At 41.2% G+C, this 24,605-nt stretch overlaps 1 protein-coding gene across 2 annotated transcripts in view; it reads right to left on the bottom strand.

The window, feature by feature from the left end:
- Window positions 1–240: 240 nt before the first annotated feature.
- Window positions 241–24,605, bottom strand: part of rrp1 (ribosomal RNA processing 1) — a 45,902-nt gene continuing 21,537 nt past the window's right edge. Inside the window, exons 11-16 of one of the 2 annotated variants that reach the window (XM_079663115.1) lie at window positions 11,188–11,207; window positions 10,929–11,072; window positions 6,713–8,043; window positions 6,416–6,634; window positions 2,378–2,444; window positions 241–610 (exon numbers count right to left, since the gene is read on the bottom strand). In XM_079663115.1, the coding sequence (XP_079519241.1) occupies window positions 399–610; window positions 2,378–2,444; window positions 6,416–6,634; window positions 6,713–8,043; window positions 10,929–11,072; window positions 11,188–11,207 (1,993 nt within the window). In that variant the 3' untranslated portion in view covers window positions 241–398. The remainder of the gene's footprint in view (window positions 611–2,377; window positions 2,445–6,415; window positions 6,635–6,712; window positions 8,044–10,928; window positions 11,073–11,187; window positions 11,208–24,605) is intronic. The other variant, XM_079663116.1, reaches the window with a different exon arrangement.

Genomic DNA, 24,605 nt, shown 5'->3' with positions numbered 1-24,605 from the left:
TATTTGTGGAGTTAGGTGGCCCGCAAGTGTTTTTTTTATTGGTTATGTGGTCCTTGGTATGAAAAAGTTTGATAAACACTGCCCATAGAAAAAACAACAGTTCTTCTGATTTCCCTGCACATAGGACAAATATGTTCACCTGTCACCATCCCATGTTGTTATCAAAAGTTATCAAAGTAAATAGAAGTACACTTCAGATATTTGACTCAATAGAAGTCCTAAAATGAAATGGATGAAGGCGTGAGCTTAACATTTATTAAAACGTTCAATCCCTTAAAGAGGCAAAAGCAACACTGATAGAAACACAGAAATACTTCTAAATATATATCAAAAGGGAAGTCAGTCTGGTCAGTTCACAGAGAGCAGGGGGTCTGTGTCGACAGTCTGTAAGGCGGGGGTTAGAAGAAGTCTGCTGCTGAAGGCCGGCGTTTAGCAGTCTCCTTTGGAGTATTGTGGCCGCTCTTCCTGTTGGCCTTCGGGGTCTTTCTGGCTGAGAGTGCTGTGGGCGGAGACTTTAAGACCCCAAACTTGGGTTTCTGCTTTGGGTCAAAGGGCACTCTTGATGACCCGTCTGGACTCAGCAGCAAGCTGCGGTCCGTCTTCTTGAACTCTGCACCAGGACACAGGAAACAAGCAACACTGTTACTACAGTAAAAAGACACTTCCTGATTGAAACACATTATTATTTGTCTTTCAGAACCTCTTGACATATTTGAACATCTACAAAAGCAGGGCTCGACAGTAACGGTTGCCAGGTTGCCATTGGCAACCATTCAGAAAAAATGTCAACCACTTATTGGCCTTTGGTTGCCATCAGTGGCAGCCGGTTTCTAACATAAATAAATAAGAACAGCAAACAGCAAAATGTGCACCCCAAAAATAGATAAATGTTAATTATTTGTTGTATTAAGACTGATATTTAATTATTGTTGTGACCAGTCGGAACCTGATACTTAAGTTGCACATGCATTGGTGTGATTACGGAGCCAGAAAGCAATGCACGTTTACTCGCGTGCGCAGTGCGCCCATGGATGTATAGGGTGCGCCGTGTATTTGTTTTACAGAAAATGGCGAAGCAAATTAAGTTGTTTGACTGTGGGGTCAAATGTTCGGCCAAACCGTCAGCATCTCAAACGAATGTTCAAAGTGATTCAACTGATAAAGCGCAAGATGAACAACGCAAGACTTCAATGCTGAAGGGCCAGTAGATCTATGGTGGGGATCAACACAAAGGTCAAGAAAACCCACATTTGAAAGGGAGACGATGAATGACCAAGAAACTAGTGACTTGCTCAATTCCTTTGTGACTGATCTGTGAAGAACATGACAACAGCTGCACTACTGGTATTTAGTATACCAGCAATTGAGGCTGGACATGTTTCCTACCACTTAAGTTTCAAATAAGTGTGTTTATTACTTATTGTAAAGCATTTGAACATTCTTTTGTGTCACATGTTCATTATTAAGTTGATGTATAACTGTATAGTATCTTAATTAATTAAAATATAAGGTGACTAAAAATGGCGACCGTATTTTCAGTTTTGGCAACCAAAAGCTGATGCCTGGTTGCCAGCCAAGTTAGCGTTGAGCCCTTTTCCTGAGCAATGTTTGGTGTGCTTTTTGCAGAGGGGTGTACCACAAAGCCAGATTAGTGGGTTAGCGAGGTATTTGGAGTCGAAAGTCCAAATTTGCCATACCATGACTATGGCTCTCTAACCGGACTACATCATCATGGCAACTTATGCTGCAGACATAACCGGCACTGGACCAGGTTATATATATATATATATATATATATATATATATATATATCCTTTATTTAACCAGGTAAAAGTAAAAGATTAAAATCTCTTTTCCAAGAGCGACCTGGCCAAGAAAGCTCTGTTGGATGCTACACAATCGGATGCTGTTGGTACCTGTTCATGTGGATAGTTATTATAAATTGTAATCCCTGTAATGATGCTGTATGATGTCCTTTTTGCTGTTCTGTTGTTTTATGTTTCATGTGGAACCTACTTGAGCAGGTCTCCCTTGAAAAAGAGATCAATGATCTCAATGGATTCACCTGGATAAATAAAGGTTTGAAATGAAATGAAAGGCAAAGTTACAACAGATAAAACACAGACAATACATGTAGACGAATACAGCGATCGTAAAAAATAAATTAAATGGCACATTAACCAGCCAATATGCAAATAAAAGAAACTATTATAAAACATTAAAAACTGGCACAATTTAAGGACCCACATCATGTGTGTCTTCTAGGTGTGACTCCAGCCTGTGCGTAAACTTGCTGACATGTGTCTTGATGATGGTTGTGATCAAAACAAGTAAACGTTGATGACAGCCATGGCGCTGATCATTAATCATTTCTTACCAGCTGTCTTGTTGTTCTTGAGGCCGAAAGTCACCTTCTTTGATTCTGACAGGGGAGTTTGGATCTTCTGTAGAATAAAAACATAGAAGATAAGTCACATCAGTGTAGGGGTGGGCGATATGACGATATATATCGTTGTGACGATATTAGGTCTCCACGATATGCTTTTTCAGAGATATCGTATCTATCGTGATAAAAAAAATATATATATATATATATATATATATATATATAAAAAAAAATAAACTGATGTGAAAGACATGCTCTAAAGCTGTCTAGTCAGGATTCAAACAGTATTGCACTTTATTTATTGTCTTGTTTGATTCTGTTGGCTTATATTTTATTTTATCAATAAGGTATTTATATAGTTTTTCCGCTCAGTTATGCTAAAGTATTTTATTGCACTTCAAGTCTAAAGTTTACATTTTAATTGTTTGGCAGTGACTTTTCCTCATTGATGTTTTACTTAGTTATGTTTTACCCTCCTTTTCATGTTTATTGATGTTCACTGCTAGTGCTACCTCAGAAAGTTCATTTTTATACTGAGAAACTGTGCCTTGAAGCCATATCAAAATGTTGAATTGTTCATTCGGGGATTCATTTCAGAAATAAAAACCAGCTTGAAATGCTATTTTGGTCTGTTACTCCTTTTTGTTTTAGTTTCTGTTACCTTGTAGGTGGTTGTACTGTTAAGTAACTTGAAAAATAACCATAATAACCGACATGAAAAAATATCGTGATATATATTGTCTATCGTGATACTGCTTGAAAAATATCGTGATAATATATTTTTCAATATCACCCACCCCTAAATCAGTGCATAGACTTTTTATAGACTGTTGTATTATGTTTCCATAGTCTTAATACATTTTTCATGGAAACCTGAACAGCACTGTCTACTGAATTGAATGACCTCTTGGCATCTAGTCCCAGTAAAAGAGCTTCCATAGTCTTGTTTGATGTGGTTGATTACATGAAGAGTACGTCTGATATTATCACGTGTTCGCCTCCGTCTAAGAGTATCGACCTGCAACTTTGATAAGCCATTAGGAATTTAGACCAGGGGAACACACAGGATGGCCCAACAGAGCGACGTTGTTCTCCTGGAAGAAGTCCTTCCTCAGGCGGGCGTTGTCCTGCTGAAAGACCCAGTCATCAGCTCATAGACGAGGGCCCTCAGTAGAGAGGGTGCCCGCAGCAACATCTCCACAGAGCCATTGAAAGCACAGCCTGAATCTATGTGTGCCATTGAAGGAAGAAGCACCCCAGATCACTGGTGCTAAATTATCTTCCATATCTTATTTAAAATTGGGATCACTTTTAACCACAGCCTTCCCCCAAAGCTACTCCAACTCAATGGGAACAACAACAGGAAAAAACAACGAACGTTATTGGGATTGAGAACATCAACTTTCCGAAACAAACATTTTCATAGAGAGGTCATGTTTGTGACCTTGGGCGCTTTCACACCGCAGTACTTTTCCCACAAAGGTTCATGAGAACTCTTTAGTTCTCATGAACTAAGTACAGATCGTGGTCACACCGGAATAAGTCCCTGGGGGAGGATTAGGCAAATGAATCGCTGACGTCACTTCTTCTTCTGCTTTGTGTTTACTGGCAGGCCGCAAACAACTTCACGGCGTATACTGCCACCCGAAGTCCCCGGAGTTGGGGAAGGCTTCAGTAGAAGCTGCTGGGACTCCCAGCAGCTTCTACTGAAGCCTTCAGAGTAAATCGCCAGAACGCCGACACCTCCTCATCTCCACCGCTCCTATGTTTTATTTTGTGTTGCCATAAGTTAGTCTCTCTGCGTTTCTGCGCTGGGCTAATGCTAATGATGCTAATGCAAGGATAATAAAATGGCGGCTTCACAAAACGTTTTGTGAGTTTTACGGGGCGTGGTTTGCATTCCGCCCAGCCAATCAGACATAGGAACCTTTTTCTCCCACGAAAGTCCCTGCTCTCTAGCAGGGACGGAAAAGGGGATAAAAAAAAGGTTTTGTTCCGGATTTTTTGGGTGTGAACGCAACATTTCGGAACTACATCGGATCTAAAGTGGGAAAAGTGGGAAAGCGCCTCTTGTCTGAGCCAAGAGGTTGTAACCGGCAGTTTTTCTTTTCCCCTTAGTCATTACATTAGTGTTAATAATACATACCCTCGATTTTCAAAAGAATATAAAGAACTATACAGTACAGTGACATCTGGCGTCGTTTTTGTAAGAAATTTTCACTTCCACATTAAAAAAGCCTCGGCACGTGACCTCCCGCGTGTGACGTAACACGGGGGAAACAAGGGGGAGAGCGGCCGGTGTAACGTATTAATAAACATGGATTCCAATGCTAGTTTCGACACAGAAGAAGTTGAACATGAATATTCGAATGCATATGACGGACCACAACCTTATAATTATGAGCCTGCTAGGCGTCCAAGAGACCAGGAGCAGCCAAGGATTAGAAGAAATAACGGCCATCGGAGAGAAATTGAGCTGTGGTGTGAGGAGAACCAGTGGAGAACTGGGCAGCTATCTTGGTGAGTGACCGGCGTTAGCTACAGAATGTTAGCTAACGTCACATCACAACATTGTGAAGTTAGCTATCATATATCAGGCTATAACTAACGTAGCATTGATAATATAGTAACGTTACTGGCAGGACTGTTGATACTGATCCATAACAGAAACTAACGCGCAAGTATAGGCCGTATCTCGCGTTACCTAATGCAACTCCACACTACGGTGCTGTGTATCGGAGGAGAGACGCGAGATACGGCTGATACTTGACGATCTTGCGGAGAAAGGTTGTGGAGCCTCCGTTGATATGCCGTTGTAAATGGCTTGATGGAAAGCAGGTGTGTAGTCGGGGAGGGTGCACAGCTGATTGCAGCAGGTGAGTGGAGGTTGCAGTGATGCAAACACAGGTATGGTGAAAAAAGAGAGAACTATTCGAAGCAGAAAAAAAACTGCGTAATATACCATCTGACCATGACAGATTTTTCTTTTGGGATATTTTACAAATCACTCCCCTTTCAAACTCTATTCTTGTTATTTTTAACAACTTTTTTTTGTTACTGTCATATAGTATTTTATACCTGTTAATAATTGAGTCTCTAATGTCTCATTAATAACTATAATGATCATATCAAGGTGTGCCTTAACCTCACTGAGCTGAGGTTATTTGAGCCTCTCAGGAGAGAGCTCTCTACCACCTGGTTGTAGAAAAGCTCTTTAAATTCGTTAGCATAGCTAGCTAACCAGATGCTAATAACAACAGATCGCCACTGTGCTTACAACTAAAGACACAGCCTCACAAACACTGCGGCATGTGTACGGCTCCTTATGGGTACTGCAATATTTGAAGAGTTGGAGCGGCGTTCCGATGCACTCCGTTACTCCTTTCAGACGAGACATAACCACGTGAAGAGCTATGGTGAAGACACGTTACGCTCGTGTTGTGTTCAATGAACCTGTCCTTGGCCAGGAAAAACAGGCACTCGCTTGTTTAATTATTTTTGCAATCTAGATTTCTTCTTCTTTTTTGAAGTGAGAAGTTGTCCGTCCGTCCTACTGAATATATTTAATATATCATATACGAGCAACGATTAGTCCGAATTGACAACTACTAGTCGACAGAAAAATCTTTAGCGGAAGGCAGCCCTAATAACAATGTTTTTAATGTTAAGTCATTTAAATATCAGCTTTCAGAAGAATAAAACTAAAATGAGCAGCTAATATGAATTACTTGTGTAATATTGGCATCATGGTGCTCCTGCAGCTGTTGAAGAGCTTCTGTACTGCTGCCACACACTAGCTAGCGGTGAGCTACAGGGGTTAGCGCCTCAGGGAATGTACACCTAAAGATTCTCTTCAATCTGTCAGGTCATCAATGTGGACGTGCATTCCTAGCTTTGAAAAATATATAACCAGGACAAACTTTGGACTGGAGTTTACGGACCAGCGGTTAATACACAACAGCTGAAATAGCAAAATCAAAAGAGAATGGTTCACCCAAAAATGATTTTCTTTGACGTTGTCACTCTTACTCTGAGTATTTCTCTTTCTTGAAAGAGCGTCTTGTTGCGTTCTGTGAGATGTTCAGTTCTTCTGTTGTTCTTTACCTTCTTGCCGGACAGCGGCTTGCTGCAGAACAGAGCCGGGGGGGCTGCAGCGTTCATCTGGAAGGTGATTAGGTCAGACGCAGAGCCTGAGGGAGTCTTCGCCTTCTTTTGTGACTTTTTAGATATGGATGGCTTAGCAAAACCCTGAAACAGAAAACCAGTTCAGAAGTCACCTCTGTGTTATCTCAGTGTAATCACAGTCTCTTCTCACCAAATACTCACAGTGCCTGCTTTGGGCTTCTTGGCGACAGTTGGTTTCTCTGCCAGGCCATTGGTGGATGCAGCCTCCAGTTCATCGGCCTCGTACTCAAACGTCACTGGGATCTTTCTCTTCTTCTTCTTCACACCTTTCACAGAGGAAGACACAGCTCCAGTTGCTTCCGGTTGGAGCTCATCGACACAGCCATCCACCAGTAAATGGGTTTCATCCTGCTCATCCATCTTGGCTGCTGCCAACTTATTTTTCTTCTTTGCTGGTGTTGTCATGGTGATCTTAAACTCAGCATCTTTAGCCTGAGGGTTTCCCTCTGCTGCATCCTTTTCCTCTGAAGTCTGAGGTTCCTTTGGAGTCTTTTTCTTTTTCAGCGGTTTTACAGTGCTTTCATCTGCAGCAGGTGAAACTGTGTCCACTTGGTTGGCATTTTTATTTTTTTTAAGCTGCTGTGTGGAGGCATCTTGTGATACTTCCTCGCAGACTGATGAAACTTCAGAGTGTTTTTCCTCTACCTCCAAATGTGCCTCAGTCTCAACAGCTGGTACTTCATCAGCCTTGCGGGTCTTTTTCTTACTCTTCTTCTTGTTATTCTGGGATGTAGAATCAGTTGGCTTCTCGACTGAAGTAGTCGGGCCCTCTTGCCTTGAAGGCTGACAGTCTGATGGGAGATCTGCTCCTGTGCTCACAGCATTACCCTCAGTGTCAGATATCATTGTTTCATTTCTTTCAGCAGACTCCTCACTAGTTACTGGTGTGATCTCTGCCTCTGCGGTGTCCAGGGATTCATCAGCAATCTCATCAGTTGGTAACTTTGCTTTCAGACTCTTCTTCTTCTTCTTCTTCTTCTTCCCAGAGACTGTTGCAGGGCCTTCAGAGGAACTCTCTGTTACAACAGGAGTCTGCTGCTCCTTGGCCTCCGTCACATTGGCTCTGACATCACAAGCCTCCACCTCTTTCTTCTGTGCAAGCGTTTCAGAGCTGTCCTTGTTGTCAGAGGTGCAGGGAGCTGGAAGGCTGCTTTCTGCTGTGACTGTAGGCTGTTTGTTTTCTTCAGTGAGGAGCACAGTGTCTTGCGTCTGTGCTGCCTCTTCTAAGTGTGGCGTTGGTGCACACTGCGGCCCTCCTGCAGTCTCTTCTCCTTCAGCTGGAGCCACTGAGTGTTCAGGCATGTCTGCATCTCCCTCACCACCTGCACTTCCTCCCTGTCCCACTTTCTTTTTCTTCTTCCTCCTCTTCTTTTTGTTTTCATTACTTGCATTAAGGTCAGCTGGCTTCTTATCTTCTTTCCCTGACTCCTCCTTGCTTTGCTTGTCGAGTTTGGAGGCCGCCTTTTTCTTTCCTTAAGTAAGAGACACAGATCAGTTTAATATATTGAAATCATTAAAAAGAAAGATTTGAAAAGGGGAAAGGTTTCTATAAAAAACACTTACACCAGTTTGTCTTTAATGACCTGCCTCAACAACAAGAGTTTTCTGTAAGTTAAATATGAAGTTTGTCGAAAGGTTGGATCACTCATTGATAGGTTAGGACAAGTTTACCCTACACAAACAGCAATGTCAAACAGGTTAGTGAAATATCAAAAGAGAATTCAGTCTGATCAATTTTTACCTGTGCATTAACATCATTCTTTGTTAGGTTGCCTAGCTACAATGTTCTTTCACCACAGCGTTCCACACAGAGACACCTGACCAACCGCTGCCCTGGACGTCAACATGTCGATCTCATTAGAACATGTTAAGGGCTATTCAGAAATGTGGAGAGAAACACTTAAAAGTGGTGTGGGAATAAAATATGAAAAGAAACCACTTTTAGTTTATGGTTTCATCTGAAGGAAAATAAAGAAACTGCTTTTTTTCAAACCAACTAATTAGAAGGAATAGAGTATAACACATTACATTGCTCCCTTTTTACAAGGTAAGCTGTAATATTCATTGCTTTATTACCCTGAGCCTGTTTTTCAGGTCTCAGACTCGAAAAAGACATTCCCAGAACAAATGACCATAACTTCACTTCTTAAAAAGGGATAAATTAATAATCTTGTAGAATGGGATGTAGAATTGTCAGAATCAATATAGATGTTTTAAGTTTAAAGTAAATTCAGATTGAACATAGTAAAAAGATGTAAATTATAGTGTCCGTCCAAAAAAAAAGAGTTACTTGAAAACCACCCTTGAATGATGGGATAGTAGACTTAAAGCTTTAGGAATCCAAAGTACAACATATAATAAGTACCCTGTATCAAGATTAATGCAAAACAAGTGACATTTGACCTTTTTAGAGAGATTTAGCACAAAAAAAACACTTCTGGGGTCATTTGGGTGGATTTTCCATATCTCTTGGCCCCCCTTTTGACGAATCAAATCTCTTTATAACCGCTAGAGCAGTGGTTCTCAAATGGGGGTACGCGGCCCACTAGGGGTACGTGAAATTATTTTATGTTAATGAAAAAAAAGACATAAGTAATGCATTTAAACAAACTACTAATAGATTAACTACTTTCTTCAAAAGTTTACAGTAATTCTGGATAATAAAATGGGAAAAATAAAAGGGGGTTCTCTCTTTTCCTCTCCCTCTCCTGACACCCGTCAGTCTCGTGCAGCTCGCTGAACCTGTAATAAGTGACCCTACAGTAAAGAATACATATGTATAACTAGTTGAGCTAGTTCCAGAGTAGATCAACTAAGTTTGTTAGGTCTAACTCGGTGGTCCGTCACAGCGGCGGAGCTGTGATCCGGAAGAGCTGCGTGTTCTCCGTCAGCAGCAGCTGAACGGATCTCTGTCTCGCGTTTATGTCCAAATCTATCAGATCTAGCTAGTTTTAGTTGACTGCTTGCTTATCAAAGGACCTAAACAATAAGCGTTGCTCGGCAACGGCGTGTGGCCGCAAAGTATAGCGCAGCATTATGCATATGTTTATATGAGGGGTCAAAATCCCATGCTCATAAAATGCTGATATATTTTTTTCTTTTCATTTCCCACGCCCCAAAATAAATAAATATACACCTTTTTAGGAAAAGTAACTAAGTTTGAGCAGTGTGGGTTTTATATTAACAGTTACACATATTTCAAAAAGCGAAGTGTAATAATTGCAGTTTGCCTCCCTGTCAGCATGACAAAGATCCTCAGTGAAGCACAAGCCCATTATTCTCACTAAATTGTAAGTACAACTTATTAAAAAGATCAGTTCAATGCAACTAATGTCGTCTCAGTGTTATTGCATGATGTTAAAATTGGTTTGCCATGAATTTAGTGATGGATTGTAAACATTTGAAATGTAACATTTAAGTGTTTCTCAGTTACAATGTTGGTGCAGCGCTGTACTGTACCTCTTTATATAGGCATTTTTTCCCTAACAATGTTTTTGCACTGATCAGGGGGTACTTGGCTGAATATGTTTTTCAAAGGGGGTACATTATTGAAAAAAGTTTGAGAACCACTGCGCTAGAGCCAATGGAATCGATGGAAAGTTTTACACACACAAACACGTTACCAAATAAGGAGTGAGTGACGCGTAGCCAAATCCGGAAGCTGCATACACTCTGTTGGCTACCATCAACAGCTAAAAAAAATTATCCGATTTTTACATAAAAATTGAATTATGGATTATAAATAATTTTTTCAAAGCGACAGACACATTATCAACCTATGGATTAACCGATTCAGCCGCGTTTTTTCTCATTTTAATGCCATTGAACCGGTCTTTTGATCAGATTGACAGCTACGGTGAGACGATCTCCCGTAAAAGCTCCGTAAAGGTACGTGTTGTGATGTCTGTGTTTGCTTCCCCTGTCGCGAGTTTGGATCGCTCAGTGATACTATACCTATATAATCTGTGGAGTCTCAGCCTTAATCGGATATATTGTATTTGCAGTTACGATAAGTAATAAGGGTATCTTTATATTGAGTTCTGTGCCAAAGTCAGTTTGCATTTTTTTGCTCAGGGCTCATTTAGACGCTTCTTATGAGACTTGTGTTTTGTTTTGGTAAAAATGGTTTGTATCGTCAGTTAGCTGAGTTTCTTCCCATTAATCTAGTGCTACACATTAATAGGTTTTTAAATATTAAGAAGCCCTGAGACACAGTTTCGTGAAGAAAAAAAAAAACAGGTTAGGTAAGTATTATTCTGATAACCTTTAACTGCCCATGTCGGTTTTCTGGGTAAAAGTAATCCCACAGCAGGAAATAAAAATATTGCATTTGCGGAGGGTAAAGTGCAGAAGATACCTTTGATTTTCTTGGCTGCTGGCACTCCCTCGTCCTCATCCTCCACACGGCTTCGTCCTCTCTTCATTCTCTTCCTGGTACCGAACATGTCATCATCCTCATCTGTGGAGACCTCATCTGGATACTCATCCTGAGGGAAGATGCCTGAGAGGAAGGCCAATGAGACAGAGTGAGACTGGGCAGAGAGCAGGAACAAATATTTTTGCTTTCATAAATATCAAACTAAGAGAAGAAAGAACGTGTGATCATCAGCTCCTACCTTCATGCAGGTCACGCAGGCTGCCATTCAACAGAAAACCAGTTGAGAGAAGAATAAATCATTAGTTTGGGTTTAAGCAGAGATCATTCATGTTGCAGGACAAAGACTCCAGGACCATAACTCAACTAAGTACGCCCAAGAGTTTGTTAGGGTGTGCAGGTTCAGGAGTTAACAGCCGCTGTGCGGCTCCTGAGGAGCTGGGCTAAATAACCTCAGTCATTTTCTATGTCTTATGCAGCTGTAATCACCCAGATGTATAGGGATGCACTGATGCATTGGCAAGACATCATTTCCGGACGATTTTCGCCCCATTTCTCTTCATAGGCATCAGCTGTAAAGTAATGTGGCCTCCTCTTCTCTGTGTGAGGAGCAGCAGCTGCAGGATCTCCTCTCTGTGCAGTGTTTTCACAATTGGTAAATGAAATCCTACATTCAGACTGTCTTTTCGAGTTCTCCACTTGGACGAATGTTTCACAACTTGTAAACTTGTCTGACCTGTTGCTGGTGATTCAGTCTGCAGTCAATCGTTCTCCGCTGCTCTGTGTGTAATGTATTGATGACACCCACACACTGACAGCCAGCTGTTTAGTGATAGGCATGTTTACACAAGCACAATAATGGATAAGATGGACAGAGCAATGGAAACTGACCAGAGTACAGCCTGTAGACCACACAGCTCATCAAAATACAACAGCCTCCTGGTCAGAGGCGAGTGCTGTGGATGTCAGGACTAGGGATGGGTACCGAGCCCCGGGGCTGAATTATTAAAGACTGTGGTACGGTTAAGCTCCGACGTTATCGGTCTTTTTATTGGTACTGGAGACATCTAAAATATATGTCATATTTATTATGCTACACCAGTGGTTCTCAAACTTTTTCTTTCATTCCCCACTTTGAACAGGTGAGCCTTCTCAAGCCCGATATAGAGAAGGTTAAGCTGTCATTATTAGGCTGGCTTTGTTATATACTGTTGGAGTAGTAAGCAGGCCTATTGTTTTGGATATTTGTGGAGTTAGGTGGTCCGAGAGTGTTTTTTATGGGTTAACCTCTTAAGCCCGGCCCCCCCCCATATCGGGAGAAAAAACGCGTCACTGCAGGAGAAAGCGTCTGGGGGCTTCTTAATAATTAAAAACCTATGAATGTCTTATACTCCAATAACGGGAAAAAACTCAGCAACCTGACGATATGAGCAATTTTTACCGAAAGAAAAAAAAAAGTCTCACAAGAAGCGTTCGCATTAGCCCTTAGTGAAAACAGGCTGATGCTACTTCCGGTGCTAACTAGCAAAAACGATCTTTAAAACTTAATATGTTCTGCACAAACTACATTTCTTCTGAAAGCTGATACTCCACAGATTATTTTGATATAAGTATCATCACTGTAGGACACAAACTCACTGAGCTAGCGGCCAGAACAGAGCAATAAATCAACAACACTGTTCTAAACCATAACAATAATTATGTCTTACCGTTGCTGTTTTGTGATCAAAAGTCGTGTTCAAGGGAATAAAAATGCTGCTCAAGGTTAATCCAATGTCTCTTAGTCACTTTAGAATTGTTCCTGATAATCCATCATTACATTCATGGCCGCAGAGTTGGTATAAAGTTTCGCAGTCCGGGGCTCCGGCTGTCTCATGTGCTGTTTACGCAAACCTCTCTCTCCTTGACGCAAGTATTTAGCGGCATTTACTAACTCCCCCTCGATTCTATTGGCTCTAAAGTTTCAAAAAAAGGTGTCAACCCCCAAAATCGACCAATGGGTTCAAGAGATAGGATCCTGCGTAGTATGAATAATGCCAGCAGCGGCACCTTTACGCACAGACGTAGCACAGCAAGGCGCACAACCGCTCCAGCACAACACAGCAGCAACGAACACAGCGAAGCGACAGCACAGCGACGGACACAGTGAACACAGCCAGCGAACAGAGACAACAGCAGGCAACAGAAGATCATATTAGAAGGACAAGGATTTATTTGCTTTTAGGACTTATTTGAGCATATAATGGCACCCAGAAAGAGGCTGTATAAGCTTGAAGACACCGTGGAAATGTTGTTCGCTGACTCTCCGTCAGAAGATGAGGATGTACTTTGGCCACAATCAGACCCTGATTATGAACTTCAGGAAAGGTATGTACTCTCTCCGTTTGTATCTATTAGTTGTGTATTTGGTGTAATCTATAGTAATTCCACACTCGCAAAATACAAAATGGACGCCGCTTTGTTGTTGTAGCGTTATCGTTCCGTGAGAAACTAAAACAATGGGAACATCGTGTTTGTGAACACTATAAATAGATTAATTGTATTTCGTGACTATAACACGACTTTATATAAATAAAGCTGTATTGTGTATATATCAACCCTGTCTGTCTACACATATATATATATATATATATATATATATATATATATATATACACACACACACAGTGGGGCAAAAAAGTATTTAGTCAGCCACCAATTGTGCAAGTTCTCCCACTTAAAAAGATGAGCGAGGCCTGTAATTTTCATCCTAGGTATACCTCAACTATGAGACAAAATTAGAAGAAAAAAAAAAAATCCAGAAAATCACATCGTCTGATTTTTAAAGAATTTATTTGCAAATTATGGTGGAAATAAGTATTTGGTCACATACAAACAAACAAGATTTCTGGCTCTCACAGACCTGTAACTTATTCTTTAAGAGCCTCCTCTGTCCTCCACTTGTTAACTGTATTAATGGCACCTGTTTTAACTCGTTATCAGTATAAAAGACACCTGTCCACAACCTCAAACAATCACACTCCAAACTTCACTATGGCCAAGACCAAAGAGCTGGCAAAGGACACCAGAAACAAAATTGAAGACCTGCACCAGGCTGGGAAGACTGAATCTGCAATAGGTAAGCAGCTTGGTGTGAAGAAATCAACTGTGGGAGCAATTATTAGAAAATGGAAGACATACAAGACCACTGATAATCTCCCTCGATCTGGGGCTCCACGCAAGATCTCACCCCGTTGGGTCAAAATGATCACAAGAACGGTGAGCAAAAATCCCAGAACCACACGGGGGGACCTAGTCAATGACCTGCAGAGAGCTGGGACCAAAGTAACAAAGGCTACCATCAGTAACACACTACGCCGCCAGGGACTCAAATCCTGCAGTGCCAGACGTGTCCCCCTGCTTAAGCCAGTACATGTCCAGGCCCGTCTGAAGTTTGCTAGAGAGCATTTAGATGATCCAGAAGAGGATTGGGAGAATGTCATATGTGTCCCGCTCTATCGAAATCAGTCGGAAGTTGCAACGACTCATTTCAAAATAAACGTGGATTCGCGTAAAAAAATATTTTTTTCGGGGTTCGGGTGTTTTGTTTGATTTTAAACAAACAAAGTCTTGGCTTTCAGAATATGAAACTTTTATTTCCAAACTCACACGATAAATACATTCTTTAAGCTTGTAAAGGGAAGATGACAGGCAATCTGCTCTTCCGCAGCTTTCGCCCCCCTCCCTCCGGCTGACATTATGAATGTAAGCGTAGAGTAATCATAAATAACACGGCAGGGTCCGTTACAGTTTGTTTTCATCTGATTTCAAATAAACAAAGTCTTGGCTTTCAGAATATTAAACTTGTTTAGGCAAATTCAGATAAGAAATACAACTTTGAAGCTTGTAACGGCATAATTAGAAGTGGAGAACAGAGTAATGTAACGTCACAGCAGGCATAACAACAGCCAATGTTTCTCGTGACACACACACACACACACACACACACACACACACACACACACACACACACACACACACACACACACACACACACACACACACACACACACACACACACACACACACACACACACACACACACACACACACACACACACACACACACACACACACACACACACACACACACACACACACACACACACACACACACGAAAATATCTTCCCTCCGTAGTATTTTGCTCCGCTAATAATCAATCAGATCGATGGATTCCAGAGAAGAGAAAACCTTGAAGGCCTTTTTCTCAAAATGATGACTCGGTCAGTCATTATATAATGTGACATATTTCGCTTAATATTTGGAGTACAAAAACAATCCTGATATCATTAGAAAGCTAGGAATCTCCTCTTTCCAGCAGTGTATACAACTCAAAATGTGTCTTCGGGTCAATGCGACTGATTTCGATAGAGCAGGTCACATATGGTCAGATGAAACCAAAATAGAACTTTTTGGTAAAAACTCAACTAGACGTGTTTGGAGGAGAAAGAATGCTGAGTTGCATCCAAAGAACACCATACCTACTGTGAAACATGGGGGTGGAAACATCATGCTTTGGGGCTTTTTTTCTGCAAAGGGACCAGGACGACTGATCCGTGTAAAGGAAAGAATGAATGGGGCCATGTATCGTGAGATTTTGAGTGACAACCTCCTTCCATCAGCAAGGGCATTGAAGATGAAACGTGGCTAGGTCTTTCAGCATGACAATGATCCCAAACACACCGCCCGGGCAACGAAGGAGTGGCTTCGTAAGAAGCATTTCAAGGTCCTGGAGTGGCCTAGCCAGTCTCCAGATCTCAACCCCATAGAAAATCTTTGGAGGGAGTTGAAAGTCTGTGTTGCCCAGCGACAACCCCAAAACATCACTGCTCTAGAGGAGATCTGCATGGAGGAATGGGCCAAAATACCAGCAACAGTGTGTGAAAACCTTGTAAAGACTTACAGAAAAAGTTTGACCTCTGTCATTGCCAACAAAGGGTATATAACAAAGTATTGAGATGAACTTTTGTTATTGACCAAATACTTATTTTCCTCCATAATTTGCAAATAAATTCTTTAAAAATCAGACATGTGATTTTCTGGATTTTTTTCTTCTCATTTTGTCTCTCATAGTTGAGAGGTACACCTAGGATGAAAATTACAGGCCTCTCATCTTTTTAAGTGGGAGAACTTGCACAATTGTTGGCTGACTAAATACTGTTTTGCCCCACTGTGTATATGTGTATATATTGGACCCTCCAGAAAAACGTGATTCTGCGATCGCAGAATTTACCGCATAATCAGCAAAATGGCGCAGATTTCTAAAAGGCCGCATATTTATCCAAAGGCCGCATAATCCCCGCATTTTTCCACACAAAGTTGAGAAGAAAAAAAGTTAACTCGTCTTGACGTGACGTCATCAGCTCGCGCATCACAGAATGTAAACAACAATAGAGTGAACGTGTGGAGCTCACACGATAGAGAAAACACCAAAATGAAAATATCTAATCCATCTCATTTACCGACGAACATTTCTACTAAAGACCGGGCAAAAAGTGGGGGGAAACTATTCTGCACCCCGTGCAACTGTGTGTTGGAGCATAAGAGAAAATCGACGGTGACGACCCGCTTTGATTCATTCAAACATTCGAAAATGCTTTCTGCTGCTGCGGACAAGAAAGCCAAACAACTCACGTTCACGAGGCATCAACCTCCAAAACCCTTTCGAGGGCTACAAGAAACGAGGTGAGTAGCCTACAAGATTGAAGCTGCAGATAACGAACGAGTAAATGAAAACAGAATGAGGCGGAGAAGTGTGTGTGTGTGTATGTGTGTATGTGTGTGTGTGGGGGTGTGTGTGTGGTGTGTGTGTGTGTGTGTGTGTGTGTGTGTGTGTGTGTGTGTGTGTGTGTGTGTGTGATTAAAATAGCCCAATTGCTTTTACAATAAATAAACATTGAATGTGTTTAATTGAATAGTAAAGGGGTTTAACGTTAGTGCCAGGTTGTGTGTGAGAGAGAATAAATAAGACAGCCCAATATTTTTAAAAAAAATCGATAATTTTTCCCCGCATATTTAGCATATTTCGCAACTTTCCGCATATTTCGCAACTTCCCGCAGTTTCACCGCATAAAATCACATAAAACCCTGCATGTTTAATCGCATAATCAAGGATTTTAGCCCGCATAATCAAGGAATTTAGCCCGCATAATCAAGGATTTTTGCCCGCGTTTTTCTGGAGGGTCTAATATATATACAGGACTGTCTCAGAAAATTAGAATATTGTGATAAAGTTCTTTATTTTCTGTAATGCAATTAAAAAAACAAAAATGTCATACATTCTGGATTCATTACAAATCAACTGAAATATTGCAAGCCTTTTATTATTTTAATATTGCTGATTATGGCATACAGCTTAAGAAAACTCAAAAATCCTATCTCAAAAAATTAGAATAGTTCCTCAGACCAAGTAAAAAAAAAAAGATTTATAACAGCAAAACACAATCAAACATTTGAAAATGTCCATTAATGCACTCAGTACTTGGTTGGGAATCCTTTTGCACGGATTACTGCATTAATGCGGCGTGGCATGGAGGCAATCAGCCTGTGGCATTGCTGAGGTGTTATGGATGCCCAGGATGCTTCAATAGCGGCCTTTAGCTCATTAGCATTGTTGGGTCTGGTGTCTTTCAGCTTCTTCTTCACAATACCCCACATATTCTCTATGGGGTTCAGGTCAGGGGAATTTGCAGGCCAATCGAGGACAGTAATGCCATGGTCGGTACACCAGTTACTGGTGGTTTTGGCACTGTGGGCAGGTGCCAGATCATGCTGGAATATGAATTCCTCATCTCCATAGAGCTTTTCAGCAGACGGAAGCATGTAGTGCTCTAAAATCTCTTGGTACACAGCTGCATTTACTCTGGGCTTGATGAAACACAGTGGACCAACACCAGCAGCTGACATGGCTCCCCAAACCATCGCTGACTGTGGGAACTTCACACTGGATTTCAAGCAACTTGGATTTTGCTCCTCTCCAGCCTTTCTCCAGACTCTGGCGCCTTGACTTCCAAATGAAATACAAAACTTGCTTTCGTCTGAAAAGAGGACTTTGGACCACTGTGCAACTGTCCAGTGCTTCTTTTCCTTAGCCCAAGTCAGACGCCTCTTCCGTTGTCTTGAGTTCAGAAGTGGCTTGACCATGGGAATACGGCTATTGTAGCCCATTTCCCGGACACGTCTGTGAACAGTGACTTTTGATACCTGGACTCCAGCTTCAGTCCACTGTCTTTGAAGCTCCCCCAAATTCTGGAAGCGACTCTTCTTCACAATGCTGTTAAGGCTGCGGTCATCTCTCTTGGTTGTGCAGCGTTTCCTGCCACATTTCCCCCTTCCAACAGACTTTTTGTGGATGTGCTTTGAAACTGCACTCTGTGAACAGCTTGCTCTTTGAGAAATTTCTTTTTGTGTCTTACCCTCCTGATGGAGGGTGTCAATGACGGTCCTCTGGACAGCAGTCAGATCAGCAGTCTTCCCCATACTTGTGATTTAGTTTACTGAACCAAGCTGAATGTTTTTCAAGGCTCAGGAAACCCTTGCAGGTGTTTCGAGTTAATTAGACGATTCAAGTGATTCGTTGAACACCCTACTAGTATACTTTTTCATGATATTCTAATATTTAGAGATAGGATATTTGAGTTTTCTTAAGCTGTATGCCATAATCAGCAATATTAAAATAATAAAAGGCTTGCAATATTTCAGTTGATTTGTAATGAATCCAGAATGTATGACATTTTTTATTTTTTTTTATTTTTAATTGCATTACAGAAAATAAAGAACTTTATCACAATATTCAAATTTTCTGAGACAGTCCTGTATATATATATATATATATATATATATATATATATATATATATATATATATATATATATATATATATATATATATATATATATATATATATATAGTGTGTGTGTACTACTGTTATTTCACACACGGTAAATGGAGGAATTATTTCTGATTTGAGTTACATTTTTGAAAGAATAAGCAAGTGAAGTAATCAATTTATTTTTTCCACATTTGTTTTCACAGTGATGAAGACCAGTATCAAATGGCTTCTGGATCCCATTTTTGAAATAAATCGTCTACATCCAACTCACAGATGTAACCTTGCTTTGATAAAATAAATTATTCATATAACCCTTTTAGAAGTTAAGTTATAGTCATTTGTTTTGGGCATAGCATTTTCGAGCCTGAAACCTGAAAAACAGGCTCAGGGCTTAACAGGTTAAGTGGTCCTTGGTATGAAAAAGTTTTAAAGGTCCCATGTCAGGCTTTTCCGGCTATTACCCGTCCCCTCGTGTGTTATGAAGGCTTTTATGCATGTAAATGGTCTGCAGAGTCAAAAACCCTCAAAGTACACCCTGTAGCGAGTAAAACTAATACAGAAAAGACCTGTCTATGCTGCCCCAGAACGCCTCGTTGGACATTTCTTGGTTTCTTCCTGGGTACAGTGACATGCCCATATCCAAATGGACCCATTGGTCCCAATGGACCAATCTGTGGAGCCGTTAAGTTACGTCCGCAGGGCCGTTAGGTTAAGTCCGTGGATTGGTCCAAATTGACCAATCCGCGGACTTCGTCACACACACTCAATCTTTTCTCAGCTGCAGCTCCGCCGATTTATCTTCCCTGAGACGGCGGGACGCGGCGAGGCTGTGAGTTTCTGTGTGAGCACACACACAGACAGACTCACAGCCAGGCTGCAGGTGTGTGTGTGTGTTCGGGCTGGGTTTCGCTGTCTCGCAGACGGCCACTGGGCTCACAGGGAGGGGGGGGCAGGAGCTCCAACAAGCAGTGTAGGACAGAGTGAAAAAACATACTATGCAGAGATGCTGTATGAGAAACCAATGTGAGTTTGGAAAATTGCACAATGTAAATCTATTCTAGTACCTCAACAATGGAATTATGATCAGTAGAAATAGCCATGACATGGGACCTTTAAAACAACTTTTATTTTCAATTTTGTAATCATCTCCCGGGGGGTTGCGACCCCCACTTTGGGAACCCCTGCTATAGTACACATTGGAATGATTTCTTACTTACTTATTTTTTATAACTAGTCTATATTAAATAGTGTGCTCTCTCTGTCTTGCTCGCTCACAAAGGCTGTGTGCTCCTCCGTGGCGATAACGGCTTGCGTTTATTTTGTTAAAGTTTCAGCTATTCTGTCATTAGATTATTTAATACGATTTGTTTACTTGTATACATTGTTGTTTCTTTTGATGTGAAATATTATTTAGTTAATTTAAATAAAAAGCAGTGTTAATTTTCTTCACAATTAGTCGCGATAATCGATAAATTGACTTATCTTACGATAAATAAAAATGGACTCGATAACTTTTCTGAGCTCGATAAATTGCCGTTTACATGCGTGTTTGTTTACATAAGGATGTGACCAGCATTTTAGCTAGGAGCGCTGTGGCTGCCAGACAAGCTGTGGCTGCCATCCATGCGCGCCGTGAGGGGCGGGGCTGACACACAGCCAGGTCAGGACACTGTGTGCACGTACAGCAGCGTAGCAGCCAAATTAATAATATAGCGACAAGCGGGAGACAACGTGTGACTTACTCGCGGGGAATTTAATGTGAAATGGAATTGGCTACAAAACCTAAACATCTCGATTCTCCGGTGTGGCAGTATTTTGGATTCAAGCTAAATCAACGAGGCCAACCTACGGACTTGAATGAGCCGGGCGGTGTGTCGCATTTATTTAAAAAAAGGTAGCGACAAAAGCAGGCAATACCACGCATTTTAAACTACACCTAAAACACAAACAATGCAAACATGTTGGTGTTCCTTGCTCGAAAACTTCGAAAAACAGATTTGGATATGAACTGTTGAGGCATCTGGGTCTTTGTATGGACAGTGGACTGTACACATGACTGTTGTTTTAAGGAGATGTTTTTTGATTGTGAGACAATGTGTGCTCATATTGATTTATTTATATATATATTTATATAAATATATTTATCTATCTATATAGAGATGGATAGATAGATGGATTGAGAGCTCTGTTTTACAGCCTGAGTCTATTTAATTTATTGTTTTGGTTGTGTGTGATTTAATTAATTTATTATAATTTAATTAATTTGTTTTATTTATTATATATCATTTATATATTTTAATATTATTTCACATTTCATTTGCAATGTTGAATGTTCAATAAAAAGTTCTGTTTGAAAGGATGTACTAGAATTATGATGATATATTATCATTATGTCAGTGGTCTAAAATGGTCTTACAATGGTGCCGACAATATTATCGTTTATCGCAATAATTTCCAGGAACATTTTTCGTCCAACAAAATTATTTATCGTGACAGGCCTATTCACAATTTATTTCGTTAGTTTACATAATTTTTTTGTCCAAAAGAACCGATAAGAGTACCGTTAAAAGACCGGATCGATAAGCGGTATCGATAAAAGTAGTAGGACCGTATCTTATTAGTTATGGTCGCTTATTCCTCTTGCTTTTAAAATGGCAAGGGACATTGGTACGACATTCAACAAAGTATGTTTGCTAGGAATCAGTGATGAGCCGTCAGGGCCAGCAAGGCCTTCTCTGCTGGACTAAACCCTATCAGAATCCCTGACTAACCTTTTAATATAGATTTCTAATAGTCCATTTTCTTCATTGTATAACTTTCAGCTGTATTGCGCTGCATCCAGTAATGGTTGATAATGTTGGAGCTTTTTTTATCCAATCATATTTAAGTCAGAATGGGTTGCTGGGTCAAAGAAATCTGCCCTGAGGACTTCAGAATCAACCGCGGAATCAAAAATGGGATCACACCAGTAGCTAAAATTGGCAATGAAACTGTTACATTGACCAATCAGATTTCGAGTTGGCGACACCAGGGCCATCAAACGATGACGTCGGCATTTTTACGTCCTTTGAGAGGATTGCAGGGCTCGACATTAACGACTGCCCGATGGCCCGGGGCCATCTAGTATTTAGCTCTGGCAATGAAGCCTCACCTGCTGGTTGCCCGATCGGGCAATCTATTATGCTAGTATCATGCAGCTCGCGGATCCAGTAATGAGTGACCCGACAGTATAACTAAACATATCTATAACTAGTTTAGGTAGTTTGAGAGGTTATTAAAATAGCTACGTGTGATATTCTAACCTGAAGTGTGTGTTTTGTCCGCTCACCGCTGCATGTGATCATGCAGAGCTGCGTGTCGACTCGTCAGCAGCAGCTGATCTCTCTCTCCCGTCAGATTAGAACTACCTGCTTATTAAAAGACACCTAAACAATAAGTGTCGCTATGCAACTGGGTGAGGCCACAAAATATAGCACGGCATTATGCATTTGTTTACATGCCCACCGGAACCCCGAGGCATTACCAACAGATCAGCGCACAATCAACCCATACAGCAGTGACCACCAACTGGCGGCCCGCGGGCCACATCCGGCCCGCCAGACATTCTCATCCGGCGTTCGCCCCCCCACCCATTTTCTTTTTTACAACGTCTCGTGAGTAAGGTGCAGTACCGGAGTCCAACAGAGAGGCAGGAGCTGCGGCGGGACAGTAGCCTAGAAGCAGGGTTTGGTTTTAACGGAATACATGTAACCGCGTTATGTAAATCAGAATATAAAAATCAAGTAGGCTAACTGTATTCAGCTGGCGTTACATTTGAAAAACTAGTAATCTGATTACAGTTACTTTCGTAAACCTGAAGTGAATACATGTTGGAATACTTATTGAAATTTTTGGTGGAAAAGTGTCCTCACAAAATGTAAAATTCATTACCGGCAGAACTGTGTGCACACTGCACAGCGCTGCAGCATGTCTGAGCAAGAGAGAGATGCAGCGTGTCTATGAGGCCCCGCCCCCGCACGCAGATGAGAGAGAGAGAGATCTCTTTTAAAATATATTGAAAGTTAGAAACGGAGATGGTTGGATAAAATGTGCAAGATAACGTTTGCATTTATTTATTGTCGAAATGATGACATTTCATAACGGGATCAAATCAAAGTGAATGGCCTGCTGCTGCTGAATGCATGGGGCAAGTGACTGGAAAAAGTTTGAAAAGTTATTACATCGTTTGAGATAATAAATAATAATGATAATTCATTCTATTTAGGGGCGCCTTTCAAAGCACCCAAGGACACCTTACAATTCATAACATATTCCAAGGAAAGGTTTTAAGACAGTACAAAGAATGCAGTCCGGGTGATGTTTTTTTATGTGGGCTGCAGATGAGAGGGAGCTGACCATGAAACCAAGATGCTGTGTTTGAGTTCTTGATAAGCCATTAAACAGTAAAATAAGTGTCTCCTGTTCACCAAAACATACCCATCTGTTATGGAAAAATAAAGTATTCCAAAAGTATTCTAAACTGTATTCTGATTACTTTCAGAGCATGTATTCAGTAACTGATTACATTTACAAAGTAACCCTCCCCACCCTGCCTAGAAGTGATCCTTTTTTAGCGTGAAGAGCCTGCTAAGCTTTATGCGGTCCGCAGTACCTGAGCGTGCTCCACTAGCACCCCCCCGGTCAACCACTTCCAAATTCTGGGCTATATAAAAATCGCTGGCCCGCGGTAGTGTCTATTGGATACATTTTGGCCCTTGGACAAATGTAGTTGGTGATCCCTGCCATACAGGTTACCCATCTATTTCTCCACATTAAGTGTGAGACATTAGAATTGACTATTCTTGTCTGTCACATACTCTTCTTGTCTGTCACATAAGTGGCGCAACTGAAGCGGTATTGCGCTAAAGGGAAATGATTTTTTACCGGACATTTTGACCGAAGAAATTTAGATTTGCCGGCTAACGGGAACTCTGACGTCGCCATTTTGTGTGTTTCGCGGATGCGCTCGGCTCCTCTCGACTGCTGCTCGGGTCTGCTCGATCAGCTTCCGGATGAGGAGGCATTCGTTCGACCAACTTACAGTAGATAACATTACAAACATTTTTAACAGGGGCCATAATAGTGGAAATAATGTTTGTTTTGGCTGAATGTAATGTTTTCTACTTTTTTACATCTGGGAAGGTATTTGCCTTCATCAGATGGAAAGTGTCTTGACCAACAACGTAAGTATTTCTTATAGCTATGCAGGGCATGCAAGCGAGCAAACAAAAACAAGAACAAACAAACAAGTGAAATGAAGAATAAAATTGAAATTGTACAATGTAATATTGTGGTGGTTCATCTTATAATTCAGTCTAGAGAATGCACCAGACAGCATCTAAGACCTGCAAAATCTAAATTTTCTAGGGGGAGGAGGCCCCCCAAACCCTTCGTGCGTCATTTAGTCCGCGCGCATTTTTTTGGCTCAGGGACATCTGTAAATAAGCTTAGATGGCCCACAGGGCCATCTCCCAAAATCCTTAATGTCATGCACTGAGGATTGTCAGGACTAGCAAATACTAGCGTGTGTAGCGATAGTTACCGGTAGCGACCTGCTGGCACACAGCATCTGTAACGTCCTTAGCAACCTGCACAAGGTAACATATTTGTGTTTAGATGTTAAAGCTGTTTTTTCAGACAACAATGGCTGACAGCGGAGGATAAATGGATTTGGTGAAGCTAGCAAGCCTGTCGCAGCCGGGGGAAGGGTTTGTCCACCACTTCCAACTCACTAACTACAGTGGTACCT

The sequence above is a fragment of the Notothenia rossii genome (assembly GCF_949606895.1).
Source record: "Notothenia rossii genome assembly, chromosome: 2".
NCBI classification, from domain to species: Eukaryota; Metazoa; Chordata; class Actinopteri; order Perciformes; family Nototheniidae; genus Notothenia; species Notothenia rossii.
Note: the sequence above shows the minus strand (reverse complement) of the source record. Positions and strands in the feature narration are given on the sequence as shown.